Consider the following 27534-nt stretch of genomic DNA (forward strand, 5'->3'; position numbering starts at 1 on the left):
GGTTTATCGCGCCGCACATGCGAGTAAACAGAATTAAATCGAATTTAGTTTAGGAATTCAAATTAGTTGCGGAGGGGAGTGAGTGTCAATAAGATCTTGGTTAAACATTATTCTTTCTTTAAGTTTTTTTTCTACCTCTATAGGTAGCTACTTATTTTGTAATTCAGGATTAGACTTAATAGGTAAAACTATAGTCTGTCAAGCTGGACATGTCAGTAGCAATGTAAAGCAAACTAAAGTATGGTATCCCTAGGAAACGAACAACAAGCAACAATGATTCGATTGTCTAGAGACATTTACATACATGTTTGCGGTCGACCGCATAAGCAGTTTGGCATCCTTAGCTTTAAGTATATGGATCTGAATGAAATATATGGATGAGTATATGGATAAGCGCTGGTGGCCTAGCGGTAAGAGCGTGCGACTTGCAATCCGGAGGTCGCGGGTTCAAACCCCGGCTCGTACCAATGAGTTTTTCGGAACTTATGTACGAAATATCATTCGATATTTACCAGTCGCTTTTCGGTGAAGGAAAACATCGTGAGGAAACCGGACTAATCCCAACAAGGCCTAGTTTACCCTCTGGGTTGGAAGGTCAGATGGCAGTCGCTTTCGTAAAAACTAGTGCCTACGCCAAATCTTGGGATTAGTTGTCAAGCGGACCCCAGGCTCCCATGAGCCGTGGCAAAATTCCGGGACAACGCGAGGAAGAAGAAGATCTGAATGAAACGAAGAAATAAATAAATAAAGTCTATCATCATAAAATGTACGATGACAGGACGATTCAAAAGACATATTATATGTTTATGCCATGGAAGGTGTGAGTAAGATAAAAGATAAATAATAAAAAGGTCGTCCCACGAGAGTACTTCAGAGTGTCGGCTCTATAGATAGCGGTTTAGCCAAAATTGATATTGAAAATAATGGTGCGTTGGGACATTATCGTGCCCTGGGATTTTATCATCTTGGGTATAATCTTTTTTATGATGTAATGTAGGTTTGAGGAGCTAGATAGCAAGATTGGTATTGAGAAGACAGCCTAGGACGTCTAGGTCATGCCAAATGGATTTTAACCTTATTCAATTTGAATTGAAAAACATAAGTAGGTAAATACAGAAAACTTGAGGTAAGTTAAATTAATATATTCGATTGCTTAAAATTAATCTTATAGGAACCTATCTGAGAACGCAGCTACTTATTTGTTTTTATTACATTACTTAATTAAATAATAAATTGCTGGGTGCTCGGGTGATAAATAATTTTTGTTTGACTGTTACAGTTCGTCGAGTTAAAATAATAAAACTAAAAAAACATTATTAAAGCTAAAAAAATGCAATATCATTACAACGCAATCGAAAAAATAATAAGCAAAACAATACCCTTGTTCATTTAAGTCTGATAAGAATCTTCGTAAAAAACATAAGCTTATCTTACTTACATCACGTGCCCATTGTTGCCTCATCCGCGAAATCTCTACGGAAATAACCAACTGCTACAAGGGAGGGTAATGTTCAATACTTTACTCCGTACACACGCCCGCGAAGCCTGTGCGGAAATTACGCCATTTTTTATAGACAGATAACGTCGGGGACCCTCAATCAAACCCATACACTGGACTGGATTTTTGGCACACAACACAAATGCATACAGAAGGACTGCAGGTCTTACCGCTCGAGATTTCGGGAACTGCCAGAAGGCCTACCACAAAAAAAGAAAAATCGGAGAACCGAGATTTTGTTATCTGCTTCTCTATCAGGCATATTTGAGCGATAGAGGCAGATAACGAAATTACGATTTTGGATTTTCGCGGTAGACCCTCAGTCCTTGGGATATTTTGGAATTAAGTTAGAGGTTTAGGACCTGTCACTTGTTATAGTCATTCATTGCATAAGTTTAGTCAGAGGTACCTATTTTTTTATTTTAAATTATACTACACCGCTTACAAACGGTGGATTTAAAACTTTAATGTATTAATTATCTATCAATCAACCGTGCAATCGAGCTATGTTAGGTACAAGGTACAAGACAAGCTACATTGATACGATGGGGCTGACATAATCATTAAGGATTGTAAGTCCGCAAATAATAACAGAAAAAAAATGACAGATTTTTTTTGGATATTTGCTTAAAATAAATTCGTTTCAATTATTGTAAGACATACATCACAAATCAACGGTTTTTCATGGTTAATTAGTTATTTTTTTATGAATGCTTTCTATGAAATAGTTTAATAAATATTATATACCAATAAAACAGTCATTCTGTTTCGGTTTGTCTTACTTCCCGCCCTTGTCCCTAGAGTATCGGAAAATATTTACAGATAGTCGTAGGAAAGCTTTAGATCACGGGACCCTACGACACTAATATGAGAGGATTTTTCTCTGTAATTCTATGTTTTGAGTGAAGTTATTGCTAATAGAATTAAGTATCAATATCTTAAGCATAATTTGAAAATTATGCTTAAACAAAAATACATCAAAGCGGTTGATTTCATTATACATATGTCCTAATAGGAAATCTTTATGATTGGGGCGAGTACCTAAGAACCCTGTAGTTTGGTATACACACTAAAATGATCTACCCATCGACAAGGTACAGGGTGGGAACTTAGACGTAACATACAACACATACCTACAACTTTTTTTTAACGGCAAATTTGACATTAAATTTGTTGAATAAGTATTGTTTTGAACAGATACTGTAAGAATACTTAAGAATGTTCATATTTCAGAGAGTAAAATTTAATAAATAAAGAATGTACTTTTTTGGGTTTTCTAAATCATTACCGAAAATCATTTCCCAAACATTTTTTCGCGTTATTTCATTTCGCCGAATGATCAAGTAGCAACTCAACATAATAATTCGTATTATTTCCCAACCGAACAGTTAGCAACTGTATATTTGGACAACAACTTAAAATCTACTTTTTAACACGCAATGTTCTGGCAGCAGAATGACTTTGTAAGTCTAATACGAAACATTGAAAGTTTATTTTTGTAATCTAACATCGTTCGATGCAAAAAAAGTCTACCTAACACGCTCTTTCTCGCTTCGCTCGTCGTCGCAACTATCTTGTCTCTGTCAAATGATTAGACATATTATCGAATTAATTTTTATTGCCAAATAAATTTTGGCGAAAGAAATATCTTCCAAATGTTTGATGTCATAATAATAATCTACTTAACAATCATAATGAAAGTTTGCCGAATGTTGGTTGCCAAAGTAAATCATCTGCGAAGAGTTTATTGGCAAGTGACATTCGGTTAATAAAACTCCCGCGAAGAGGCAGAACACCTAGTAGTACCTATGGAGAGAATTTATTTCATTTGAAATGACGCTGGCGCTGCCGGCAGGTAAAGTCAAGCATCAAATGGATATTAACGGCCAAATAATGCCGTAACACATCTGTTACTACCACTGCCACATTCTCTCACTATCTGTTTGATGATGTTAACTGTACACGACGTATTTTATTGTGGCCTTTTCATCCCGTGTATGTACACGTATCGTTAATAAGATTTTATGGCCAACCCTCTCCAATCAACTATACACCGAACATTCCATTGTGTGTTTAAACTAATTCCGGGGCGTTGATGTTTTGAGGTTATGATCGGCGCGTGGCGTGTCAATCAGCCGCCATTGTTGCGAAATAGCGGTCGTGCTTGTGGTCGCGTTCGCAAATACTTGTGATTGCTTTTAGCGATGCGTTCATGATAATGATAAGTACCTATAGTCTGGAAAATCTAGCGCGGAAATATTTATTTATTTAAACGTGGTGCATGGTTTTAGAAAGTGGACATGAGAGGGAATTGCGATTACTATAGTAAACACCCCTATAAAGGAACAGGCACCAGTAATGGGATGGTACTCGTATAGACAAATCCTGTAAAACAAGTATTAACCATCAGTTTTTAATCGCTGGCAACATTTTACCATAAACAAGGGCCAAAGAGCTGCTTAAGTTTAATTTTTCATTAATATTTGTTAGTTTGAAAATTAATGGCGCCATACATCTCATGACTGGAGCAAAAAACCATAGTTTTAGTTTGTTAATAATATTAAAACCAATTGCAGTAGCTTTCATGAAATACATAGAAAACATGAAGGACGAATAGGACATTCAACTTTTAATGCATAAAGCGGTAGAAATTTTACAGATGTCGGTGACATATCAAAAATACTCCAAATTTTATCTTAAATATCCCATGATTGGTGCCGTTAACATGATGTGATATCGATTCACCTATACTTTATGGATATATTCGGGTGCTACTCGTTAAAAATAGTAGTATTGAAATACAAACACTAATTCTTAATTTTAAATGAAATAAAATAAACTATTACTTATAGACAAAAGACAACCATCATTATTCGAAATAGACAACAATCATAGGTATCGTTGAATAGCAATCTCTACTCGGAAAGCTTTAGGTAATGGAGGTGAATCAATTTATCTATGTTAGCGTTATGACAAAGTGTAGCAAAAGCAAAAAGAAACCTATATACCTCTCATAACTTACAGCAAAGAGAATTTTAAATAGAGGTGGATTGTCAAATAAAACTTTGTAGCCACAGTAATTTTACTGCCATATTTCGACACATGATTAAAACTTTTAGTACGCCATTTGACTTTGATCCTTATTCCTTCACTGATATGTGTTAAATGTGTGAAATATCAAAAAGTGGCGCCATCTAGTGGACATAGGCCAAAGGTTATGGCGCCATCGCTGGAAACGATGCCGCCATACCTTTGGCCTATGATCTATTAATTAAAGTTTTGATCGTGTGTCGAAAGATGGCAGTAAATTTACTGTGGCTACAAAGTTTTCTTTAATAATCCACCTCTATCTAAAATTCTCTTTGCTTACAGTAAGAACATTAACAGTTGCTAAAACAGATTTTTACAGGGCTTATAACCTTAAAGTTAGTAAGTTAGTAAGTATTAGTAACTAGCAACACCTCATCACAAATCTCGTGCGTGTGGTAAATCTTTTGCGGTACAAGCGGTTCAGCTTTGGAATGAGTTGCCTACCTCCTTAAGGCAATCGCGGTCCGTAGCATCGCTTAAGGGGCAGTTAAAGAAGCTGTAGCTATCTGATCAGATTTAACTTATTTGTGACTACAAATATATAATTATATTTGTTATACTATTACTTCTATTTTATTTTATTTTTTTCATTTAATTGTATTTTTTGTTTCGCCCTCTTTTATAATTTTATTGATTTTCCTCTAGTCCATTGTACTCAGTGCTATATTTGTCTACCATTCTTCATCAATTCTCATCTACTCAAAGGTTAACTGGAAGAAATCCCTTAAAGGGATAAGTTCGCTTTTGTACTGCTTATACTGTGCCATATTTATATTTTGTCTTTTGTACAATAAAGAGTTTATACATACATACATACATATAGTAAATATTAGGTACGATACCATTGTAAATATACCAAATATTTCAGAAAAATCTCTTACCCTCGACGAATGCAACCATCCCATCATCATTACGTAAATGAAAAGCATCTCGTCGGCAATGACTGTCGGTCTGTGTGTTTAAAACAATAAATAAGCTAAAGCCGCTGAGCCCCCTTGATTTACAAGAGTGCCCAAATCGCGGGATTATGGCGCTATTGAATAGGGTGGCCAAATGATGTGTTGTAACAGGATAGTCCCTTTCGGTCGTTATCGGTAGGGTATAAATCTTATCTCAAAAAGCCCTTTCATTTATACCACTTTTTTTTTTTCATAAAAAAATATGACGTCATAACTCCTCTCCATTTTTTTGTTTCTACGGGTCAAATTGATTCAAATGGCCTAAAGACCAATCGTAACGATTTTCATGCTTTTAACACTATGCGTCATTTTTAGGGTTCCGTAGCCAAATGGCAAAAAACGGAACCCTTATAGATTCGTCATGTCCTTCTGTCTGTCCGATTCTGTCACAGCCACTTTTTTCCGAAACTATAAAAGCTATACTGTTCAAACTTGGTAAGTAGATGTATTCTATGAACCGCATTATGATGTTCACACAAAAATAGAAAAAAAACAATAAATTTTGGGGGTTCCCCATACTTAGAACTGAAACTCAAAAAATCTTTTTTCATCAAACTCATACGTGTGGGGTATCTATGGATAGGTCTTTAAAAATGATATTGAGGTTTCTAATATCATTTTTTTCTAAACTGAAAAGTTTGCGCGAGAGACACTTCCAAAGTGGTAAAAAGTGTGTCCCCCCCCCCGTAACTTCTAAAATAACAGAATGAAAAATCTAAAAAAAATATATGATATACATTGCCATGCAAACTTCCACCGAAAATTGGTTCGAACAAGATCTAGTAAGTAGTTTTTTTTTAATACGTCATAAAAATTTAAAAAAAAATTTTTTTTCATCAAACCCATACGTGTGGGGTATCTATGGATAGGTCTTCAAAAATGATATTTAGGTTTCTAATATCATTTTTTTCTAAACTGAATAGTTTGCGCGAGAGACACTTCCAAAGTGAAAAAATTTGTGTCCCCCCCCCTGTAACTTCTAAAATAACAGAATGAAAAATCTAAAAAAAATATATGATATACATTGCCATGCAAACTTCCACCGAAAATTGGTTCGAACGAGATCTAGTAAGTAGTTTTTTTTTAATACGTCATAAAAATTTAAAAAAAAAAAATTTTTCATCAAACCCATACGTGTGGGGTATCTATGGATAGGTCTTCAAAAATGATATTTAGGTTTCTAATATCATTTTTTTCTAAACTGAATAGTTTGCGCGAGAGACACTTCCAAAGTGAAAAAATGTGTGTCCCCCCCCCCCTGTAACTTCTAAAATAACAGAATGAAAAATCCAAATAAAATATATGATATACATTACCATGCAAACTTCCACCGAAAATTGGTTTGAACGAGATCTAGTGAATAGTTTTTTTTTAATACGTCAATAAATTAAAAAAAATTTTTTTTCATCAAACCCATACGTGTGGGGTATCTATGGATAGGTCTTCAAAAATGATATTTAGGTTCCTAACATAATTTTTTTCTAAACTGAATAGTTTGCGCGAAAGACAGTTCCAAAGTGGTAAAATGTGTGTCCAAAGTGGTAAAATGTTGAACAAGATCTAGCAAGTAGATTTTTTTTTAATACGTCTTAAATGGTACGGAACCCTTCATGCGCGAGTCCGACTCGCACTTGGCCGCTTTTTGTCGTACTTCTAGCACTAACAGATTACGGGATTAGAGAAAGATCAGATTTCACGTACTACGACGATGGCAAGCGGACATCATACTCGTAAGTTATGAACTCTTGTATCTCCAGAAGTGCTGAAAGACTTAGATTAAGCGGCGTTCAGATATGAAAAATGATATTCTTTGTTGATATGATGTTAGTGTCAGGTACTTTAAAGCGGTTATTATACTGGATGCGATTCGTACGTCGCTCAGATGTGCAAGCGGGACGTCGCTATAATACACGCATAGCGTTGTCTCGCTCAAACATCAGAGCGACTTGCGAACCGCATCTAGTGTGATAACCGCCTAACGCTTATTGCATAAGTATGAATTGCAAATCAAGATACATACACAACATGAATAGTAAAAAGGCACTAATGGTTTGGTAGAAAAGGTAGACACTCAGAGTCCTTAAAACTGAAAGTCAGGTATCATGTATGTCGCTCTACGATTTTTCTTACTAAATAAAGAATAAATATTACTTATAGAGACATTTTTACACAAATTGACTAAGTCCCACGGTAAGTACCTATAATGGAAGAATTGTTATCACCCCATTACATTTGTTTTAAGAACTAGCTTTAAGAGCCCTTAATCCTTGGAGCGTTCTCCGATTTCACGAAATAACGCTCGATAGATGGCGTTGGCGCTCGGTACGCGAGCGCCGGCAACGCGACGCGCGTTTCAATGCAGACTAGAATAATCTTGATAGTTTTCAATATAATTTCAAGCTACATTAATTTTAGTGTTATATGATATCATATGGGCACTCTTTATTTTATTTTATATGCACAGTAGTTTTTTTTATGTACACTACTACTAAGTGTACAGACTACAGAGTGTACTATAACCCTTGCTCTTTATTCTGTCTCTTTCACACCTATGGAAAATGAAGAAGTTAGTAAATGACTGCAGGTATAAATAAAGTATATTAGTGCAATAGAGAGACAGATAGTGTTTCGTTGTCGTATCGTAAACGATTGGCATGTTGGCCACACACTTGCTTGGTGCCTAGCCAAAATACCAATCGTTTGCGTATATTAGTGCGATAGAGAGACAGTAGTGTTTCGTTGTCGTATCGTAAACGATTGGCATGTTGGCTACGCACCCATGATACCTAGCCAAGAAGCCAATCGATTGCGTATATTAGTGCGATAGAGAGACAGATAGTGTTTCCTTGTCGTATCGTAAACGTTTGGCATGTTGGCTACGCACCCATGCTGCCCAGCCAAGATGCCAATCGTTTGTGCATATTAGTACGAGAGAGAGACAGATAGTGTTTCGTTGTCGTATCGATTGGCATGGTGGCTACGCACCCATGCTGCCTAGTCAAGATGCCAATCGTTTGCGCACATTAGTGCTATAGAGTTTCAGTGTTATTTGAAATCACGTTAGGGTTTGTATTATTATTTATGACCCGAATGAAGTCCATCCAGGTTCTTATGACGAAGTCAGGAGTTGGTCACCAGAACTCCTAATCTACTCATTATAATTCCATCGTGCTTGGGCTCAAAATATTTGCCCTGACGAACACCATCGATCTAGATGAGGTCCAGGGTCTCATGACGGAGTCAGGAGTTGGTCACCAGAACTCCCCAGAACTCCTAATCTACTCATCATAACTCCATCGAGTTTGGGCTCAATAGATTTACCCTGATGAGCACCATCAATCTAGATGAAGTCCAGGGTCTCATGATGGAGTCAGGAGTAGGTCACTAGAACTCCTAATCTACTCATTATAATTCCATCGTATTTGGGCTCAATAGATTTGCCCTGACGAGTACCATCGATCTAAATGAAGTCCAGGGTCTCATGATGGAGTCAGGAGTTGGTCACCAGAACTCCTAATCTACTCATTATAATTCCATCGTGTTTGGGCTCAAAAGATTTGCCCTGACGAGTAACATCGATCTAGATGAAGTCCAGGGTCTCATGATGGAGTCAGGAGTTGGTCACCATAATTTCTAATCTACTCATCATAACTCCATCGTGTTTGGGCTCAATAGATTTGCCCTCACGAGCACCATCAATCTAGATGATTTTCAGGGTCTCATGATGGAGTCAGGAGTTGGTCACTAGAACTCCTAATCTACTCATTATAATTCCATCGTGTTTGGGCTCAAAAGATTTGCCCTGACGAGTACCATGGATCTAGATGAAGTCCAGGGGCTCATGATGGAGTCAGGACAAGCACCATCAAATTACCATTATGATGAATAGATTAGGAGTTCTGGTGACTAACTCCTGAGTCCATCATGAGACCCTCGACTTAATCTAGATCGATGGTCCTCGTCAGGGCAAATCTTTTGAGCCCAAGCACGATGGAGTTATGATGAATAGACTAGAAGTTCTGGTGACCAACTCCTGAGTCCATCATGAGACCCTGGACCTGATCTAGATTGATGGTGCTCGTCAGGGCAACTCTATTGAGCCCAAACACGATGGAGTTATGATGAGTAGATTAGGAGTTCTGGTGACCAACTCCTGACTCCATCATGAGACCCTGGAACTCATCTAGGTCCATGGTGCTCGTCATGGCAAATCTCATGAGCCCAAACACGTTGGAATTATAATGAGTAGATTAGGTGTTCTAGTGACCAACTCCTGACTCCATCATGAGACCCTGGACTTTATCTAGATTGATGATGCTCGTCAGGGCAAATCTATTGAGCCCAAACACGATGAGGTTATGATGAGTAGTTTAGGAGTTCTGGTGACCAACTCCTGACTCCATCATGAGACCCTGGACCTCATCTAGATCGATGGTGTTCATCAGGGCAAATCTATTGAGCCCAAACACGATGGAGTTATGATGAGTAGATTAGGAGTTCTGGTGACCAACTCCTGACTCCATCATAAGACCCTGGACCTCATCTAGATCGATGGTGTTCGACAGGGCAAATCTATTGAGCCCAAACACGATGGAGTTATGATGAGTAGATTAGGAGTTCTAATGACCAACTCCTGACTCAATCATAAGACCCTGGACCTCATCTAGATCGATGGTGTTCGTCAGGGCAAATCTATTGAGCCCAAACACGATGGAGTTATGATGAGTAGATTAGGAGTTCTAATGACCAACTCCTAACTCAATCATGAGACCCTGGACCTCATCTAGATTGATGGTGCTCGTCAGGGCAACTCTATTGAGCCCAAACACGATGAGGTTATGATGAGTAGATTAGGAGTTCTGGTGACCAACTCCTGACTCCATCATGAGACCCTGGGCCTCATCTAGATCTATGGTGCTCGTCAGGGCAAATCTTTTGAGCCCAAACATGATGGAATTATAATGAGTAGATTAGGAGTTCTAGTGACCAACTCCTGACTCCATCATGAGACCCTGGACTTTATCTAGATTGATGGTGCTCGTCAGGGCAAATCTATTGAGCCCAAACACGATGGCGTTATGATAAGTAGATTAAGAGTCCTGGTGACCAACTCCTGACTCCATTATGAGACCCTGGACCTCATCTAGATCGATGGTGTTCGTCAGGGCAAATCTTTTGAGCCCAAACACGATGGGATTATAATGAGTAGATTAGGAGTTCTGGTGACCAACTCCTGACTCCATCATGAGAACTTGGACTTCATCCGGGTCAAAAATAATAATGCAAATGCAAACCCTAACGTAATTTCAAGTAAAAATGCGTTTTTCAGAAAATCGCAGCCAAATAACACTAGACCCTACTCATAGTGTTGTGTTCCTGCCGGTGAGTAAGGTTGCCAGAGCTCAACGAGGGGCGGGAGGGGGTTAGAGTCGGCAACGCGCATGTAACTCCTCTGGAGTTGCAGGCGTACATAGGCTACGGATACTGCTTACCATCAGGCGGGCCGTAAGCTTGTTTGCCACGGACGTAGTATAAAAAAAAGGACCACTGAAAATCCATCAATAAGCGAGAGTCTGTTAAGCATAGTGTAAAAAATGAACTATTATTAAGATTTTCCAATCGCAGTATATAGCACTTCTCGGAACTCCGTAGCTGATTACGATCGCAACGAATGCCTGACAATCGAGCACAGGTCCGTCCTCTAAGCGCGCTCCGCGCGGACTGAGAGCGGGGCGTCGCTGCTGCGTGATTTATACGTGTTTTAAAAAAATATAAATTTACGGCAATGTAGGTCCCATAGTTATGATTTTTTTTTATAGGTTAACATAAAGTTACAGTTTGCTATAATATTATTTTTAAAGCAAAATATGCGTACAATTTGCGGAAAAAAAATATAATAAAACCCTGTTATCGCCAAAAAAATGAAGAAAACTCGGAAGGTATTTTATCAGTTTTTTCAAATGAATCTTCGATTGTTAATCATTCCAGCCCCTCGTACGAGATATGTTGAATCAAATTGTAGTCATTCATGTACCAAATGATTCTTGTTTACAGCAAAATTGAGAACCGAAACGCCACATCTCACTGCAAAATTTGGAAAAGACTCCCAATAAAACTCATTAAAAAAGAGGTTTAAAAGAGAAAATGAAAATTTGAACTGTTGGAGCCGCTAGTTTAGGAAACGATTATTTAAGTACGTCACCAGTTTTTGAATAAATACTAATAGTTACGTCGTAATCTTGAATGAAAAAGGAAGCATTTTACAAAATACGCTCGTCTGTAGGAATAAGGACTCTTAAGAATAATTTTTAAGTATAATCTTGCTATACCCTGTCCGGGTCCATGTGATACTCTAATCTTTTGTAACAACATATGTACCATGGTTTGCAATAAAGGAAATATAAATTTATGTTGTGGGTACTCAGACAACGATATGTACGATATAATATACAAACACTTACATACAAAGAAAATATCCATGACTCGGGAACAAATATCCGTGCTCATCACACAAACCCCGGACCATTGGCTTTATAGGCAGGGTCAATATACCCACTGGGCCAGACCGATCTTCATCTATAATTTATACAAACGCGTACCTACTGTTTTCTTCAACGGGTCCTGTACGTGGTATTATGTAAAAATCCCGCTAAAAGTTTCACTTGTGGCCACCCTACTCACCCATCCCATCCAGTAGGATTACCATGATGGATCATCGTGGATTGATTCTATAGACCGCGGGTTCGGTCCTTTGTGCTGTTATCTGAAGATATGGACATACGAGTATCCCCCGTGTCTAACCATTTCCATCGCATTTTATAATAAAGTCCTTAAAGTATTGATAACTTTCTCATGGATATATGTTTATCGTAGGGACGTATAGTAAACACCCCTATAATGGAACATGCACCAGTAATGGGATGGTGTAGACAAATCCTGTAAAACAGGTATTTACCATCAGTTTTTAATCGCTGGCAACATTTTACCATAAAAAGAGCCATAGATCTGCTTCAGTTTAATTCTTCATTGACATTTGTTAATTTGAAAATTAATGGCGCCATACATCCCATGACTGGAGCAAAAAATCATAGTTTTAATTGGTTAATAATATTGAAATCAATTGCAGTAGCTTTCATTAAATACATAGAATACGTAAAGAACGAATTGGACATTCAACTTTTGAAGCATAAAGCGGTAGAAATTTTACAGATGTCGGTGACATATCGAAAATACCCCAAATTTTCTCTTAAATCTCCCATAATTGATGCTGTTAACATATTCCGTTGGGCATGACGTCACGTACCCATTTTGAAACCAGACTGTGAGTCATGTCACGTTAGTATCATATCAATAACCGATTATTACAGAAGAAAAAACGATGCTTTATTTACAAAATAGATATATACAGAGGTATTAGTATTAATAACTAGTAGAGTAAGATCCTGGAGCCGCCAGACCTTACTTATTTTCTCATGAATAAAATTTATGCCATAATGTAGTGTTAATATGTACTTTTAATGTCTGCATACTTGCTATATTTAATATTGGCCCGACGGCCATTTGTCCGGTACAAGGTGCTAAATGTTGGTAAAAATAATACTAACTTTTAATACTAAGAAAATATTGTTAAAAATTGATAACCATCATTGCCAGACGTCTGGACTATAGCTTAAATCTAAAATAGCCCCTTGAGGCATTCTACCATGGACGCTGGCGGCATTTCCTCGTTGTATCGCAATACTGATACGTTGTGCGAGGAAGCTGCCAGCTCTTCGGTCACCAGTTACGTCAACCAGACGCTTCGCGATTATTGCAAAAACTTAGAAAAATTACCCCATGGACTTAGAGTTAAATGGTACGCCTTTCCGTCGCTTTAAGTCTGATTATTAAAAAAAAAAAAAACATTTATTTCGGACAAGATCCATAATACAAAAACACAAAACAACAAAACAATCAAAATATTTCCATATAAATTACAAAAAATTCAATTAAAATAATAATTAAATTAAATTAAAAATACGGATAAATTAAATTAACATTATTCATTACATTAAATCAAAATTATCAATTAAATTACATTAAAATTATCAATTAAATTAAATTAAAATTATCAATTACATTATATTAAACTAATTACTTGTCGTAGTGGGCATGTGGCGCGTGAGATTTCGCCCAGTGGCCAAATATCGGGCTGTCATGGGCCCCTGCGAAGTTAAATTATCTATTTTAGTACTCCGTATTTTGGCAGTTTTGCTATCCACCTATTTATGGCAGTGTTCTTCTATAAAACCCCGCAAACAGTATTGAATTAGTGGGCAGGGCACGGGCGATTTTAATAGCCGCTATTGAGTCGCACGAGTGGCAATCACGCGGGCAAGCGGCGCGGAATCCCCTCGCGATGGATGCTGGAATTAATAGCTGTTTGTTGCAAACGGAATTGCATTATACTTGTTTGCTATTGTGACCTATGAGCTATGTCTTGCAATTTGTGAAATATTTGTGCTGCGTACTCTAGTATATATAAAACTGAAAGTATTTATGTTTGAATATTTCGAGGTCGATGAAGTTTGGCACACGGACAATTTATAAAATAGGATATATGATATGTAATCAACAATCCTTTGCCATATGCTCGTATTTGTCATCCTACTTCAGTCAACCTCAGTACTTTTTGTACTGAGACTGATTGAAATAGCATAACACGTTCGTGCGTTTCCGTGCAAATACGATGGTAAAGGATTATTCACTACATCTGCGGATCGAGTGACAACCCTAGTACGAAAGTACGAAAAATACTCTAGTTAATAAGATAGACTAAGAACGGGTAGTTTGAAAAGCAGCTAGAAGATCTTGGTTTTAATTTTAGTCTTTCGTCTTTCTTCGAGACCTCAAAAACAATGCTGTCTTCGAGAATGGTAATATTCAAGCCTATTTTGTACGTGATTATTTGATTAAGTCTCGTTTTATATAGTGAATGTGTAAAATTCGTGAAAGTTTAAATTAGTGTCAAAAGTACTTAGCCAGAACTTATTTAGATCATTATTACCTTACCTTCGTCCATTAGGGTATCCTTTAAAATGACTTCAAGTTTAACAACTTTGAATGTTACTCGTCGGCATAGATAGCTAACCCCTGATCTCCAAACGTCAGTCAAAAATCGCCGCTTATCGACCCGCCATCAAACAAGCGATGATCGTCCAAGCGCGAGAACCAACGCCTCGGAAAATTGTTCCATGCGGGCTCCGATGGGGAGATCTTTGTTAAAAGTAAAAACCCCGTGTGATTTGCGCCTGCTGCATAAAGGTGGTTTTACTAAAATGCCCACGGTTTTAAAAATAGGTTAACAGATGTATGAAATTAGAAATTTTATGTTTAGGAATGCATAGCATTCCATAAATTAGTCGCGTAAACTTTAGGTACGTATTTAACTCCATTTTATATAAGTTTGTCCTTTGTCATGTCTCATGTAATCGGAGTCAAAACCGGGGATACACTTATACCTATAAGAATCATATTTGTAATTAATTTCCACCTTACTGCGTCTCCTTAAGATCTTTCCAGCCTTCCCCATGTATCCAATAATGAAGCGCAAGGGCAGCGCCTTGAATTCCTTTGGTTCCAGGTTCCAGGTAGCGATCGTCCGTGACATTCATAAAGTAGGTGCTTTTGTTGTGTCATCTTCTTCGTGACATGTTCGCCACATCGCCGTTGACATACCTATGTTAAATGTTGTGACTTCGCAATTTTGAGTCATTATACTTTTTACTGCAGGTTTTCGTGTCCCCAACTCCCCAGTATTTGATTTTTATATTCGTAAACTATGTAATTTTTGTAATTGTAATTAATTGTATATCAATATAAATTCAGGAAATAAAGAATTTTGAAAAGAAAAAGAATAAAGCACATTTGATTACCGCACTAACGATTTTTTGTAACCAAATAAAAAAATGATTCATAATTTTTTTTATAACAACGTTGTCATTATGACTAAAAAAGATGTGACGGTAACATAGTTGTATATTTGTATACTCCAGGCTAAATATTCTAAAATTAAATAAAAGCCAAGGGTCAAATATAGGGCCTATTTTGTGCTAATTATGTTTCAGTAGCCAGCGTAAGTTAAAACGCATTACGAATATTAAAATTTAAAGATTCTTTGAAATCGTAAAAACCTGACTAAAAAGTAGAATGATCCTTTTGCCAACGGCTCTGGACTGTTGATTGTTTTTAGTTTGGATACCCACTTTAGAAGAATGCAACCACGGGACCGAATTATAAGTTCATTTCTAGATCGCTAGCAATAATCTAAAACGAAATGAAGGTAGTCAGCAAGGTAAAACATGAGCACTCACCAGTCTTGACCTGGTGCTTCAGGGTGGTCTTGCAATCTTCCAGCAGCTGCTTGAGCGGCAGCGGCTCATCGCGAAGCTCAAGGTCTAGCAGCTTCTGCATTTCTTCAGGCATCTTGAATTCTAGGATCTGGAATAACAATATGATTAGAAATAATCTGCACTTATACGAGTAGTCAACGAGAAAAAGACCTTGGAAACTAGGCTTGAAGACTGGCTTGACTAACCTACGTAACTATTATCATCATATTAAATCTTTGGCATAAGCACGTGTTTGCTAAAACTAATGTCATTTTTAGGGTTCCGTACCTCGAAAGGAAAATACGGAACCCCTCTAGGATCACTTTGTTGTCCGTCCGTCCGTCTGTCTGTCTGTCAAGACCATTGTTCTCAGGAACACGTGGAGATATCAAGCTGGAATTTATATCAAATACTCAGGTCTACTGTCCCTTGGAGCTGTGAAAAAAATCAATCTTCTAAGCCATCGCAATCAAAAGATACAGCCGTTTATGCCTATAGGTTACTTCCCGTGACCTCAGAATCTTGAAATTTGGTACGAAGCAACGTCTTATAGCACAGATAAAGGGAAAATTGCGAAAACTGTAAATTTTTAATTACATCATATAATAAAACTATTTTCAATAATTGACATGACTCGATTGTCGTGGTGGGTGAAGCTTTACTTATATACCTGCAAAATTCAAAATTCAAAAATTTATTCTGCAAGTAGGCCTCAAGGGCTCTTTTATAAATCAATACAACATTTGCAGATTTGTACGGGACCCACGGTACGCGAGTCCGACTCGCACTTGGCCGGTTTTTTTTTAATTTAAAAGTGTTGTTAAGTAGGCTGCTATAAACTGCCAATTCTAGAAGATTCTTTAAATTAGAAAAATTATGGGCTAAGTAATCTGTTTGTGTCAAGATCGTTCATTTCCCGTATCCGGGTTCGCATTGGCAGGGCCGCCATGTTGTCCATAACAAATTGTTGATCTACTGAAACACGCCCACGACACGTGGATATGGTCAGCAGGGTCGTCATGACACTTACCTTCTCGTTGCGGTCGTTGACCTGCTGCACGAAATCCAGCAGAACGTCCACGACGCGCGCCAGGAACTCCCGGGTTTGGGGCCCGGCATCCTCGCGGTACGGCAGGATGGCTGCAAATAAAACATGACATAAGTAACGCTTGAACCAGAAACAGATCCGTGGGAGAAGTAACTAAATTAAGAGGGAAGTACATATAACATGTATATAATTATTATTATTATTTATTTTAAACTTTATTGCACATAAAAAAGAGTACAACAGGCGGACTTAATGCCAATAGGCATTCTCTACCAGTCAACCATAAGGCAAAACAGAGAAACTTCAAGGTGGGTGAATAATTTGTTCATACAAAAAGAGAAAATGTTTTTCCACTTCTAAATATTTTCCATTATCAATGATTTTTTAATATGTTATTGACACAATGAAAAACTAGGCGTATACATTTTCCTGTTTCAAAAATTTTAAAGTGAAATCTGTAAACCTAGAATATACTTATCATGCTGAAGCGATCGACATGAAAATCAAAGTGATTTGTGAAGATTTAGTTAGTGGAAACCGTTTTCTCCCGGAATGGAATTTCATAGTAAAAGTACTGTTATTTCGCTAAGTTCGCAAAGCTACCTGAATTCTTCCCTCTTAAAGATATCAAAACGTATTTAATGCACTATGTTGTATTATTAGTATTATTACACTTAAAATTTTAATTTCAAATTTTTTATGTTATTTATTTCACTTTATGACCTATGACGGCAACAGAATGGAAGGAACGAAAAATGTATGAATTTGTTGTGATTTTAATTTCTCGTATCTCGCACCCTTGGTGCAATAAAGCCACATCTGCATAATGATGACTTTTCAGGAGAGAGGTTTAAAAATTCTGTCAATCAAAATTTGAAAATATCTATTTTATGCTTAATGTTAGGTTTATAAAATTTTACAATAACTGTAATATAAATGTACTCTATTTAATACGATGTAGGTTATTCTAATTATTTAATTATTTTCGGAAATCGTGGGTTGCATGTGTACTTACGGCTTTATTGTCCCAAACTGTAGCAAACGTAAGTAGACATGCGTCTTTATTGCATGGATATCCGCATGAAGTATGTGTACATGCATCTTTATTTACCGAAATGTTATTTTAGTGGAGGGACGCAAGTGCAATAATAGGAACTGTTTAATTTGTATATTTTTATTTCAAGTCATAAAATTGTTAAATACACAAACATAATTTAAAAAAAAGTCAGATCAATGTCTTTAGGTAACCAAACCACAAAATAAAAATAATAAACTAGTAAAACATAGTTCAAGCTCTGCTTACATGATTAAAATTATCTCTTTCCTTATATGTAATCGAATTACAAGTATTGGTAAAAAAATTAGAATTGGCCCTCTTGTCTGCAGCAGTAAAAAATATTTAACTATTTGAAATACGAATATAAGTAATAAAATAATAGTATGTTAGCGTTTAATTTCGAAACTAGTCTGAATAATGTACTTAGATAAGAAATGTTATTAATACTGTCTTACTTATAATTTGACTGATATATAATTTGAATTAACTACAGAGGGGTTTTACTTAGGCATTTTGTACATAAAATAACTTTAAGAACAAAAAAGAGATTTAAATTACTAACCAAACAGTGCATAAATAAAGTACAAACTTCTAAAACAGAACTAAGGTTCTGTCACACATGATTAAATTAACTCTTTATAAATCTGATTAAATCTTATTCAACTATATTATGGTAATAAAACTTAAGAAATACTCCTCTTACTTGCAGCTGCAATGCCTGTAATATATTTGGATGGAGAAATATTTTATTATTTGAAATAAGTTAGTAAATTATTTTAACATGTACACAAACTAGTACTAATTATTTACTTAGGTATGAAGTTTTATTAACTCAGACTTACCTATAATTTGACTGGCATAATGCTGACATATAATTTGAACTCTACTGAAAGTACATGCAAGAGGTAGGTAGGTAGTTTTTTTTTTACATAAATTGAGATCAGTGTTGCAATCAATATCACAAAAGTATACAATTAAATGATTCTAAGTATCTATGTGTCTTCAGAATTTATATTACTCCTACTTCTTACATCCACATGGGCTGTTTGTCGTCTTGTTCTGCTCTTAACAATCACATACTTCACCTTGAACGGGTCATCTTTACTAATTGATACCTCTTTCACACTCTTCCAACTTATCTTTTCAGCTTGGCTGTTGTTTTTCCAAACACGGTAATTTAACTCGCTCTTAAAATCATAAAAACTGTTTTGTGTCATATTTTTGACCAAATAAGGCTCATGATCTGGTGATCTGACCCATCGGACTAGAAGTTTCCACTCTTCAGGCGTATAAATTGTCTTTAGTGACGACGCTTTCTCAATAGTTGAATGAACACTATCGCCTTCATTTTGTGTATGTCCTTTCTCAAGAAAGGAATGCGATATATTGACATTATGTTTATTAGAGGCGTAAATAGAGAGAATGAATATTTAATATTCATAATACCTTATGCATAATGGTAACATGCCAGTGGTGCTGTTATTTAAATAAATACATATAAGATATATGAAGACACCCGGTTTGCCACTAAATCATAATAGGTATTACCTACATTTCAGTATAATTTAAAACTTTACTATAATTAAAATTCCACGCAATATTATTTCCTAATTGATGCCTATACTTTTATTTTATTTTATTTGCGTTAGGTACTCGTCCATGTTTAACTTAGAAATATACATATATATCACGAGCGTGCCGTAGAAAATAAGGGTAAATTCGCTGTGACAGACAGATAGACAGACATACCCACGAGAGATCCTATAGTGCGTTTTTTTTTCAATTCGGAAATACGTACATAAATATCCCTAAAAAGCTACAATTTCTTTCACCCACTATCATTACTACATGCGAAGTGAAAATAAAAATAAACAAAATCTAATCACTTTATAGTATTTATGGGTAATCTATAATGATATATAAATTAAAATTAAGCAGATTTGATCTATAATTATACCATTTTCCTGTGCTTAAACTATTCAATAACGATGTATGTTTATCCATTTCATGTAAAAAGGGCGCAAGTGTATATATCGAATCAATATTTTGTGGCTAATAAAGCTACATGTTTATTTGCGGCTGGGAATATTTTGTGCAACAAAGGCATATGTGACTTTGTGACTAGCATTTTTAAGTTATATAACAGTATGATACAAGCAGAAAATAACACCAATAAAACATTATTAACACGTTTCTTTAAAAAAATATGTTAGTACCACATAGACCCGTAAAAAACAGACGCAACTGAACTTACATCGTCGCGTGCGCAGCTAAGGCGCTTGCGGTAACATCGGGAAACAACGACGCACGTGCGGTAGCGGCGTTGTTTCATTTTCAACTTGATCACATGCGTCGGTGTTCGCTTGCTTTATTTAAGAAACTAATAAAGATACAGAAAAAAGGATTTTTGTTTTTGATAGTATACAACATTTGTGTAACTTTCGCGAGATAAAATCGATTTTGGTATAAAGTCACATGTGGCTTTATTGCACCAAGGGTACGATCTGTATTAAAAGAGATCGTGATTCTGTACCCCTAGTGTAAATAAATTCGGTTTAGAAACGTGACGTACGCGTTTGCGTTTAGTCTCATTTTGTATGGGTTTTTGAACAGCGCGCCAAGCGGGACGTTTTGGAAAGTCAAAAATCTCATACAAAATGACACTTAACGCAAACGCGTACGTCACGTTTCGCTGTCGAAAATATTTACACTAGGGGTACTGAGTAGAAAAAAGTAAAAAACATTAAAATTCCAAATCTGAAAAAGTAGGCACAACAAATCGAAACCAAACGTGGCTAAACCTGACTAAGGCCAAGTTATTTTATGACAATTTTTCTAATAAGAACATTCCTGGCATCATCTTGCAGTGACTGCCGTCCACAGATGCTCGTGATTTGTGCTCCAAATTACGCTGCATTCTGTATTACACCCCTCACAATAACACCCAAGCTAACATCACCCTTATTTAACCTAGTGTAAGGTCCACATGACAAAAAAAACAACCGCATTTTACCCTGGTGCTAATGCAACATAATGAAAATTACTAGAAAAGTCAATGTTTAGCAAAAATAGTACTAAATACATGGAAATAGAGTAGCCGTCCAAAGAATGTAATAGTAAACAGAATTTTGTTATAATATTATGAAGGTCCGCTCATAACAATGCGTACATTTTGATTTTCAATATAAGCGGCAACAATAAAAGATATGCCGTTAGAAAAACTATTGCCAAACGAATTTCAACTCTAATCTTTTATTAGCAAAGACTGGGTATTTTAGTCGAGTGCTTTCAATAAAATTGTATAGAAACAATGGGGTGAAAACAATGTTATTGTAATTTCAACTCTATACTCGATGATTTTAAGTTGAAATCAGCTTCTGAAAATTTGAATATCTTTGCGCACGCCTCTTTTTGAAACTAAACTTTATAGTCTTCACCATAGGGTAAAAATTTATTTGCTAAGGTTTAACAATTGTTGATTGTGTATTGTAAAGAGATAGTCAAAGTCCTGGAGTTTGCCCTTTTGACGGATTAAAACGAGATAGGGCTAGGGAACCTTGATTAAGGTTTTTTGTGTTTTTGTACACGTTTCACGTAGCGGAAAATCTGTATGTTCAGAAGTCAGGATGATGTTTTGTTTTTGAAACAATAGACAGATCTTTGCAGGTTATTTTTTTTTATTCTAATAAAGCACAAGCTTTTCAATAAAAGGTAATATGAGATCTGATTTTAACCGAATCGAGTTCAACTATTGACTAAACATGGTCGCATTTTTATCGCGTGTCACCATGCCTGTCACGTTCTAACAAGTATGTACGTGCGAAAGTGACAGGCATAGTGACAGGTGATGAAAATGTGACCATGCGGTACTATCATAAATTTAAAATAAGCATTTAAAAATGAATTTTACAGGCTCTAATGTCATGTATCTTTTCAAAAGTTATTTTTAATGTTTTGTTGTCAAATAAACATTTTTATCTAAAGTGCAGGGGACACATTAATAAAGATATATTTTGTAAGTAAGATATATTTTGTTTAAAAAGACAAAAAAAATTAACCGTGTGAAATTCCGAATGGAAAATGAACTGACGTCCCAATAGAAAAGTTGAACTGTGCATTTATTTAAGTGCCTTAAAAGCCCTCAGCAAATGTTTCGGCCCTAAGCCCTTAACCCGCTTAGCGAGGGGAGAGCGGGGAAAGACGGGCTGTCAAACGCATGGATAGATATAAGATGGTGACGATAGAATAGATGTGGGAATTCAAAATTGAAGTATTAATAAATAAATATTATAGGACATTATTACACAAATTGACTAAGTCCCACAGTAAGCTCAATAAGGCTTGTGTTGAGGGTACTTAGACAACGATATATATAATATATAAATATTTATAAATACTTAAATACATAGAAAACACCCATGACTCAGAAACAAATATCCATGCTCATCACATGAATAAATGCCCTTACCAGGATTTGAACCTGGGACCATCGACTTCGTAGGCAGGGTCACTACCCACTAGGCCAAACTGGTCGTCAAAATATCATTCCTGTCAGAAATATTTTAGCCAGCAAAAGCAGAAACAACTACTAAATTAATAAGAAGTAATGTTAATGTAAACAAACAGTGTAGTAGAATCAAGAAAATAGTAATGGCGCTGTCAGCTGTAGGCCTCATGAGTCCTGATTTGGACTTTGGGCTTTTTAAAAGTCTTACAATAACTTATTCGACAAAAAATCCATATAATTATGGAACCTGCTCACAAACAATCATGACTACAGCGAAGAAAAGGCTGACAACCGGACAGACGAAAGCATTTTTGCCAAAGCTGAAACGGAAACGCTTCGCGAAAGAAGAATTAAAAAATTAAACAATAACATTATTTTAAAACTAATTATTTAACTTGGATACGATTGTACCTTTTAAATAACTGATTTAAAATGTAATGTACTAGGGTTCCATAAATTCGTCAAATAGAACCGAAAAACTAAAACTAATGCTCAAGTAATGCCAAATCCAACAAGTTAAATACAGATTATAACCCCATGAGACACTTACAACCCTAACCGCTAAATCTTTAGATTCAATTTCATTTGAACACAAAAGAGCAAATAGTAAAAGCACTTTGACAGTCTTTGTCAAGCATTACATCGCATTCCAGATGTTAGCAAACTGCAAAATAAGGAAACGCTGAACTATTCTAAAATTAACCTTAAACAAATAGCAACAAAAGATACATTACATGTAAAACTAACTTGGCCTACCTCACCCACGACTAACTAAAATAAATAGCCATTAAAATTTCAACGTTAAGATATTCACGTTAAAGTTGAATTTTAATTGTATGAAATACTCTACGGTTTCTCACAAAGAGGCATTGCAACTAGGGCTGTCACTCTTTGATTTAGGGTTGTGTTTTGGATGGACTGTATTTTTCGAAGATTGTTTCGAAGTGTTTAAGCTGATTGTAAGCGAACTGTGCTTTTGGGGCGACAAGTGTGAGCAAATATCAACATGCGGGCCCTTACTGTCTACTGCAATGTGATAGAAGTATGATGTACGGACAAACAGGCAGCTGGAGATATTGTATGACGATTTTACCGAGAGTAAACTCGGGTTATTTTGTGATACTCTGCTGTTGTTGATTGTACATGTTAGTACATGTTTGTGATGGTCACGAGTAAATGTATTTTTTATACAAGTCTTTGAAAAAAATATTTTTATTTTATTTATACAGCATGCTAAGGATACATTAAACGATTACAAGTTTTTTGCAATCAACGTAGGTTATATGTATTGAGATTATTATGTTTTAAGTAATTAATAATTAGATTAATTATTGAATAATAGTAAGGAAAAATCTACAATTTTTAAAAATGCAGGTTATAATTAATTATACTTAAATACTAATGTTAGTAACTAATTTTCTTATAACAAAACCCTTGACTTCCCTAATATAATTTTCACATTGAATTTAACATCCTTTTGATAATCAAACTAATAATCCAAACCAACAAATTTAATAAAACCAATAGCAATAGATTTATATGCAAATGCGACATCCCGAGCAGAGCCAGTAACCCTAGCGGTGTTGTTTTAATTACACCTAACCCTCCCTCTGCCGATTAGTTACACTTCAGAGGGCCACAGCACTGCAACGGTTAGTTCATATTTATTTTATGTTGGCGAAAGATTTACACTTTTTGTCAATTACTTTTTCATACTGATATTTTTTCCTAAAGCCACTGTAAAAAATACCAAATTGTTATTTGTTTTACAAGGGGGCAAAGTTGTTGTTTAACCGCTCGTGCTAATATTGATACCGGAGCAAGCGAAAAATTCGAAAATTGAACCAAGAGCATAGCGAATGGTTCGAGAAGTGAAATCTTGAGCGTTGCGAGGGTTTCAAGGCAAGAGGGTTAAACAAACTTTGTCTCTGAGTGAAACAAAACTTTTCACCACACCAACGCGAGGAAAATACCAACTTTGAAATACCAAAAAAACATTACAAATCAAATCCAAATGAACGTAATAAAAAATCATTCAAAATCATAATTTAAAAGTCAATTCTACCAACTGACGTAAGAAAACAACTCAAAATTTACACACACACATGCCCCACATGTGGATAAAATGCAACTTTCTCATTAGTTTTCGGATAATCAAGAGAGCCTTTACCAGTTGGTGTGGTGAAAATATTTATTTATTGGTAAAAACTTATACAACAAATATGAACAATACACGCCGTAGAACTAAAACGAATAACGAAAATGAATACCTATATACAGATCAAAACTAATTTGAATCTAAAATAAAACTGATATTATAAATGCAAAAGTGATTCTGCCTGTTATACCTAAATAATTATTGTCTAATTTTATTTAGTGTGTTAATGTATTTATCACTAAATTAGAAAACATAATCAGAAAATATAAAGCACGACCAGAAATATATGATCATTATCAAGAGGACGCTATTATTCTTATGTATAGTTCAGTTTAGTATGAAAAATGTAGTTCCGATTAAATTCCGCAATATGGCGCGTGATCATATATTACTGGTCAGGCTTTACCTTAGTTAATTAAATTACTGAATATTAACAAATTAAGTATAATGCTAACTCATCCAGAAAATAGGAATAGAGTCTAAATCAAATTACTTGGAGCTTGTCTATAATTTTATAGCAAAGCCGTCGCTTACTTAACTACATAATAATATGTCTGATATGTTCAAAATGAACTATCTGTAGTAGTACTAGTCTGCAGCCTGCCGCGTGCAATACGCCCGTGATATATCGCGGCGCAGCTGCATTTTGCAGCGAGGGACGATATTAATTCCACATTCCGACAACATGCAGTCAACATTGCATGCATGGAATTTGCGAGTAGGCAACAACTTAGGGTCAGGCGTAGGGTTGGTATTTCAAATGCTAGTCATACAAACCCTGACAAGATGCTATTTGGTCTGCTGGTCGCTATACACAGCTAACATATGCGCGTACGTCATAAAATAAATAAATATTATAGGACATTATTACACAAATTGACTAAGTCCCACAGTAAGCTCAATAAGACTTGTGTTGAGGGTACTTAGACAACGATATATATAATATATAAATACTATAATACATAGAAAACACCCATGACTCAGAAATAAATATCCGTGCTGATCACACAAATAAATGCTCTTAGCCAGGATTTGAACCCGGGACCATCGGCTTCATAGGCAGGGTCTCTACCCACTACACTAGGCCAGACAGGTCGTCAAACAGTCATGATGTCATGTACGTATGTATTTGGTACGTATGTACTAATTAAATATTAGTACCGGTTATGTAAACGACCAATTTCCAAAACTTTGTATATTAGAAGACTATTATTAGCACCGATTCTTAATTCAAAAGATTTTTTTTTCGGTAAATATTTCTGAGTTAGTATACTTTTATTTATTGAGCGCTCGGAATAAAATAATACAACCCTGTATTATTTTATTCCGAGCGCTTTCGCGATTCTTAATTCAAAAGATTTTTTTTCGGTAAATAATTCTTGTAGTATACTTGTATTTATTTCGAGCTAGGAATAAAATAATACGGGGTGTTTATTTAGTCACCTGCAATAGTTTACGGGGTGAATACATAGGCTATACTGAGCAATGTTTACTATGGGACCAACCCTAAAAACGCAAAAAAAAAATTTACTCTCCCATAGAAAATGTCAAGTTCAGGCAGCCAAAATGTATAAAACAGCCAATTTTTTTTCGCGATTTCGTAATTGGTCCTATAGAAAAAGTTGTTCAGCATGTCCTATATATTCACACCGTAAATTATTGCAGGTCACTAAATAAACACACTGTATAAATAATGTATTATTTCAGCTCACCCAGATATAATGGCACCTACGATGGGATTAAGGCATAATACACATCTCCTAGAGACAGAAAACTCCTAGATAAAAATAAAAGACAGAATATTCGTCTTAAATCCGCAATTAGTGCCAATCACGAAGTTTTCTAATTGCGCCGTTCCCGGAATCCGTGTCATTATTCTGAGGCATTAAGCAGCCCCCTGGTTGAGAACACTCGCTCGCTCTGGCTTCGCTTGATAGAGTGCGGCTCATGTGGGCTTATGGGCTTTTTATCCAAATAGGGTGGAAATGGACTGTCAAAAGTTTTATTTTGGTGTTTTCTAATTTAAAAGGACGAATTAATTGCAGGTATTACGATGTTAACTTGAGTTATGATAATAATATAATTATCATATTTTAAGACATTTTGTTATAATGATTATAGTGTGCATTTAGAAACTGGCATTAAGTAAAGTAATCAAGAATCTACTTACAGTTATACCTTATCGTCAGAGTAATGAATAATATTTACGATAACTTTTGTTAGAGTAGAGTAGGTAATTCTAATATGTTTAGACACTAGTGGCTTCGTGACTTTTAAATCTCGAGAACCCCCATGACTCCGCCATTTTAAAATTTTGAAAAAATTATCGTCCCATAAACACTAAATAATTATCAACCGCGCTCACAATATTCCATGAGAATCGATTTTTAAGAAATTCGACCTGTGGAAGAGAGAAAGAGAGAGGACATTCGAAAGCAGTTTTGTCCAAGTGGAAACAGAGACCTTCACTTTGCTCGCACAAAAACAGGGTAAGGGGTCCTTGCTTTCCTCAGAAACCTTGGAGGACAAATAATATCCTACTACAAAGTTAATAACAGAATCCAACTCCACATTAGGGAGCCGGATGAGCCCGCAAATGAGGCCCGGGTAAACCCGGTCATTACATCTTGCCCGGCTCTCCCCTCCTACAATTGATAAACGATACTGGCTGGATTTGATAGACAAGGGTTTTTCTTTTGGGAAAGATAAATTAAATGTTGAGAATATTGGGGTTTGGGTATATTTTTTAAAGGTTATCAATGATGTAATACTTTCTTTGTCAGATGTTGGAGTGTTTCCAAGTGAATGTACGGTCAAGGAATTTAGTTTCAGTACCATTTCGTACCT

At 35.9% G+C, this 27534-nt stretch overlaps 1 protein-coding gene across 4 annotated transcripts in view; it reads right to left on the reverse strand.

Annotated features, from left to right (window-relative positions):
* The window catches only part of LOC133532220 (glutamate decarboxylase), a 98348-nt gene that overhangs the window by 34199 nt on the left and 36615 nt on the right, over positions 1-27534 (reverse strand). For all 4 annotated transcript variants that reach the window (XM_061870792.1, XM_061870791.1, XM_061870790.1 and 1 more), the window contains 2 exons: positions 16948-17057; positions 15900-16026 (listed from right to left, as the gene is read on the reverse strand). In XM_061870792.1, coding sequence (XP_061726776.1) covers positions 15900-16026; positions 16948-17057 — 237 coding nt within the window. The remainder of the gene's footprint in view (positions 1-15899; positions 16027-16947; positions 17058-27534) is intronic.

Source organism: Cydia pomonella, chromosome 26, assembly GCF_033807575.1.
Source record: "Cydia pomonella isolate Wapato2018A chromosome 26, ilCydPomo1, whole genome shotgun sequence".
Classification (NCBI taxonomy): Eukaryota; Metazoa; Arthropoda; class Insecta; order Lepidoptera; family Tortricidae; genus Cydia; species Cydia pomonella.